The sequence below is a fragment of the Vigna unguiculata genome, chromosome 1 (assembly GCF_037176805.1).
Source record: "Vigna unguiculata cultivar grain cowpea cultivar isolate G323 ecotype 2 chromosome 1, ASM3717680v1, whole genome shotgun sequence".
Classification (NCBI taxonomy): domain Eukaryota; kingdom Viridiplantae; phylum Streptophyta; class Magnoliopsida; order Fabales; family Fabaceae; genus Vigna; species Vigna unguiculata.
Window position 1 is genome coordinate 41743610 of NC_140792.1, and position 5668 is coordinate 41749277.

Here is a 5668-nt window from a genome sequence, read left to right on the forward strand (position 1 = left end):
CACTTTATCAAATTAGGATAAGGTGCATTTTTTTTTCCACACAAATTTCTAGGAGTGATGATAGCTAAAACTATAAAAGAAAAATTTAGAATTAGTAAAAATTTTAATCGAATTTTCTAATGTCATTGTCAAGTCACACTTTGATAATTTTAAAAAAAATTATATCCGTGAATCATCTATGTATTAGATAAAGTGATAATATCTAAACTGACACTTTAAACTTAATGCCTTATTCTATACGATAATTTCAACTGAGATTCCATATATATAATCTTTTTATAATAATAACTAGTATCCTAATAAAATTAGTTAAGAAAAGATATTATGAAAAACATAATATGTAACATTTTAATACCGTTTCATCATAATATTAGTAAAATATATTTATTAATCAAATATAAAATTCACAATTTTAATTCAAAATATGAAGTTGTAGATACATGTGTGTTAAGGATTACATAATATTCACTATATACCAAGATAATTACACATAATTGCATGTACGCATTTAGTATATTTTAAATTACTAAAGTTACAAATAAGAAAATGGTAACAAGTTACCTGTTAAAGAACCAGAAATGAAAAGTATTATTGAAAGATATTACTTAACTACAATTTTCTTTATCCAGAGTATTTATGGGCTAAGAATCAAATACAAAAATACTAGAAAATATTTAAAAAATGAGAATTATTAGTTTTAAATATAATTTAATGTGATATACTCTTGTATATCATCTTGTTTTTATTAATTTTTGAACATTGATATTTAACCTTGTAAATTGCAAAAACTTTGTCAACATTATATTTTTTTCTGTTATTCTTTTTATTATTAAAGAATTTTTTTAAATAATAATCAATAAACTAAATAAAATTTAGTTAAAAAAATTAAATTTACGTATTTATAATTTAAAAAATTAAATTATATTAAAGTTTTGAAAACAAAACTAATTTTAATTTTCAAGAAAAAATATATATTTAATCTTTAAGAATTTTCTGCGTATCGCTACTCATTAGTTATATAGATCAGTTGTTTTATATATATATTAAGAAAAATGATAAGTTGACACCCATATTTAACCACTTATTTACCACCTTCATAGATTATAAGTTAATTTATCTTAAGTTATAAGTTAATTTTAAGATGGTAAAAAAATGATCAAATGTGGGTGTCAACCTATCATTTCTCATGTATCAATCCCTTATTTGTTTCTTCTTTTCATATCTTTATCAAAGTACAGAAACCAAGTTATTAAATAATTATTTTCCTAGTTTTTTAAGGCCGTTAGTGACCGTAAACATTACATTACTTTAAAAGCAATATAATATATATTCATATTTTATTAAAAAGATTCCATATTTAAGTTCTTGTGGTCACATAATAAAAGTTCTCTGAAAAAAGAAAAAACATTTGATTCTATTTTTCTTATCTTGTGGTGGTGATGGATGGTGCGTGAATAGAGTCTTGTTTTGTTCCTGGACCTGATTACTCTGCTATGTTCGTGTGTAGGGACCACATAGTTTAACTCAGCAATTCAACACCAAGAAAACCATGGCCTTCTTTAAGTTAACTTGGTAGGTAGGTGGCTAAAAGAGTAAAACAGTAAAAAGTAACACACTCTCTCACCAACCAACACCAAACTACAAAACCAAAATCTAATCCAAACCTTAAAATTTACTACTAGCTTCGCACTCACCCCGACCGCAGCCGAACACTGTTGTTGTTTTTGCTGTTCTTCATCCTCTTTTCCCATGGCAGCAGCCTCAACATCACTGGCTTCGCAACTCTACATTGGCCTGCGCCGCCCCTGCCCCAAGCTCGATTCTTTCAATTCTCCATCTTTTTCTGCCTTCGACCCCAATCTTCGCCTATCCCTCTCTCCTCCCAAACCCTCACGCGCCGTCGTCGCCATGGCCGGCTCTGGCAAGGTGCTTTTGCTTCTTCTTTTATTCTTTTTAAATAATTCAACTTTATTATTCTCATCATTACCCTTGATCGTTAAATAAAACTTGTCTCTGTGATTTCGGTGGGGAATGCATTTCTCTTCAATGGGTTGGGTTGGGTTGGGTTTGCGCAATTCAATCAAAGCCTTTTAGGATCCATGCATTATTAACCACTAAGTAGACGGGGCTTTTTCTAAAAGAAAAATAAGTTTTTTGTGTTATATATTGCTTTATCTTTAGTGGTTGGTTATCCATTTGCCATTTGGTGTATTGATCTTTTTCTGCCTTTCTTCGTTGTTGCAGTTCTTTGTTGGGGGCAACTGGAAGTGTGTAAGTATCTTTCCCTCAAACTGTTTTTCTTGCTATTTTTTGTTACAATGCTATGTTTAGTTTTGGTGATTCAGTACTTGAGTTGTTGATTGATGTTATATTTTATTTTAGCATGAGTGTTATAACAGCACACTATTGGAATGCAAATTATGCACCATAAATCTTGGTCTATGATTTGGTTTTGAGTAAATAACCTATGCAATCACTTTTCCTTTTAAGTATTGAACTTATTGTTTCCATCTGCCATACCTCTCTTGTAAGGAATGCACTCTGCATTAAAGGACTAAAGGGACTCTTTCTTTTCCTTTTCTTCATACTTCATCAATTATCGCTTCGACCTATTTATTTTTTTAGAATAATGAAATGATTCTTACAGTTCTACCAGGTTATTTGAAACAGGCCCTTTTTGCATTGTTCAGTAGTTTTTGTTCTTTTGTTTTATGTGCTAAACCGCTAATAAGTACAAATGAAGCATTGGTTCTCACGGTTCAATCAGTTACTAGTTCAGTAGACTCTGCATATATCTCTATCTGATTTTCACTAATTTTTGCTGTTTTCTTCAGAACGGAACAAAAGATTCCATCAGTAAGCTTGTCGCCGACTTGAACAGTGCAAAATTGGAGCCCGACGTTGGTGAGACGTGTTCAATCTTTATTTATGTGTTTCTTGCTAAAAGATATAGAAGACTACAAAAAATTATGTTATGCTTCTTCCCTACTCCTAAAACTAAAAATAATTCATTGAGTTTGAACATGATTTTTTTCTCTGTATGCTAGTGCAAAATGACACATTTGGGGTTTGGTTGCAAAATGCTGATAAAATGATGATATATTTTCTGGTTGGAAATGATCAAATTAATTGTGTCAAAAGGAAATGGACATAATTCTCTATTGTCCATTCCCAGTACCAAATAGTAGCAAAATTCATGGAACCCCCTTCCAACAATGTGTCATTTGCAGAGAGAACTCCCTTGTACTTTGGAACTCACCAACATGATTCATCGAACTTACCAAACTATACATGATGACTCCTCATAGGGGGTTTAGGGCACATGCACAATAAGGTCAATATGCACTATTTGTTTGGTGTGTGCTGTGTGTGTTGGTGTGTTTGAAAGTATAAGTAAATTTGCAACCTATGATCCACAGTTGGAGAGGTTCCTTGTTTTCTGGTCCCTCAAAAAATTGTATTGAGTACGTTCTTTAAGTTCAAAAACTCTTTCTTAATAACCTTGAAAAGTTATCACTTGCATTTGGTCATCACAAGCATTTTCATTTTGAGATGTACAGATGTCGTTGTTGCACCTCCTTTTCTGTACATCGATCAAGTGAAAAGCTCACTTACAGACCGGATTGAAATATCTGCCCAGAACTCTTGGGTTGGTAAAGGTGGTGCTTTCACCGGAGAAATCAGGTTAGCTTGCTCTTTCCTGTCAAGTGTTAATTAATCCAGGGTTTCATTTTGTTTTTTGAATTATAGCTTTTGTCTCGTTGGATGATTACAGATACTAGTTCTTTTATTTTCAAACTGTCCTTGCTGTTTTCAATGTGATTCCAATGTTTAAACCAAATATGTTATTGTTTTCTGGTGGTCCTCGATCTGCTACAATTTAACAAGTTAATTCAGTTAATTAGTTGTTAAAAATCTGACTTTTGTAGTGCTGAACAACTGAAAGATATCGGATGCAAGTGGGTTGTTCTTGGACATTCTGAGCGAAGACATATTATTGGAGAAAAGGATGAGGTAAAGCAATTCAGAAATCAATTCTACAACACTTTTGCTAGAGATGATAAAGATTTTAGATATTAACTGAACATTGTGAACTGCAGTTTATAGGAAAGAAAGCTGCCTATGCTTTGGGCCAGGGTCTTGGAGTGATTGCATGCATTGGAGAATTGTTAGAAGAAAGGGAAGCAGGGAAAACTTTTGATGTTTGCTTTCAGCAATTGAAGGCTTATGCTGGTAGGTGCAAGCTGTGTTTCCTGTATAATCCATTTAAAATCGTTTGTGTTTTTGGGAAAAACAAAAGGGTAGAGGGGTTTCTGATTTTCTGCATAAAATCCATTGTCGGTTATATGCAGATGCTGTTCCTAGTTGGGACAATATTGTTATTGCGTATGAACCTGTATGGGCCATTGGAACTGGCAAAGTGGCCACTCCCCAGCAGGCTCAGGAAGTACATGTAGCTCTTCGGGATTGGCTGAAAAAGAATGTCTCAGAGGAAGTTGCATCTAAAACTCGAATTATTTATGGAGGTAAATCCTTTGTTGTACCTGTAGTTGCATTGTGAACTTTTGACTGTGTTATGGAAATTTAACATATACCATGGTTTAATAAGGTTGCATGTTTATTCAATTTAAGTAACTTTGCAACCACCCTCGTTGTTTTCCATCTGAACTTTCTTTCTTATGATGCATTCTATAAGAACATAGCAGAATCATGTATTCTCACAATGAACTTCTTGTCCTTTAGTGATATTGTGCAGAACATATCTTGTTAACATTAAGATTGTCCCTGACCTTGTCTATGCAAAATGTTGGTTTAGTTTCAGTATATTTACAACTTGAGGATGTACTACTGATTTGAATATAAAATTGATCTGTTTTCAGGGTCTGTAAATGGAGGGAACAGTGCTGAGCTGGCAAAGCAAGAGGATATCGATGGATTTCTCGTTGGAGGTGCTTCATTGAAGGTACAAACATAGTTTGTTTGAGGAAAATAATGATAGCATGAGTTAAGGAAGTGAGGTTATTATTTATACTTACAAGATGATGTTGTGGAGTTGCAGGGTCCTGAGTTTGCTACCATTGTGAATTCAGTCACATCCAAGAAAGTTGCGGCTTGATTACTTATTGTAGTTTGAGCAATATGAGAGGGCAAGTCTCGAATGTGGCAATAAATAATATGGGTCTATTATAATAATAACACTTTGCTTTTGTCATCAAAATTACTCACTGCATAATTTCTTTGCAATCATTAGGAGTCACATCCTGAGTTTTCTTTCTATTAGAGATACATAGAGGCAATAAATTTTAAATGTTTCTGAATTATTGTTGTTTTTTTTCATAACGTCACTGTTGAATCTTGAATTTTATTTTCTTTTGATTGTCGCCCTCAGTGATGTTGTCTACACTTTTGTGACTCGAAATGCGCCTTCATAAGTTTAACATACTTTTTAGATTAAACTACTTCTGAGAAGATAAATTGAATTAATTAAAATTCAGTATATTTAGTAAGTCATTCAGTTTAGTGTAATTAGTTTATAATGTGGTATAAACTGCCACCAGATATATTTTTAGTGGTTGGATAATGGGTTTGTGCAAATCCTATCCAATTCGACTTGCGGACACTCCTATTGGTTTAACTCAAATAAAAATAACTAATTTAATAATAATAA

General features: G+C 32.4%; 1 protein-coding gene across 1 annotated transcript; it reads left to right on the forward strand.

Moving 5' to 3' along the window:
* Positions 1 to 1654: 1654 nt before the first annotated feature.
* On the forward strand, positions 1655 to 5318 carry TIM (triosephosphate isomerase). The gene is made up of 9 exons (XM_028061493.2): positions 1655 to 1926; positions 2245 to 2271; positions 2835 to 2904; positions 3561 to 3684; positions 3930 to 4014; positions 4101 to 4233; positions 4353 to 4526; positions 4881 to 4963; positions 5060 to 5318. Exons 1-9 carry the CDS (start codon positions 1750 to 1752, stop codon positions 5114 to 5116), a joined length of 930 nt encoding a protein of 309 aa, XP_027917294.1. The 5' UTR covers positions 1655 to 1749; the 3' UTR covers positions 5117 to 5318.
* Positions 5319 to 5668: the final 350 nt, after the last annotated feature.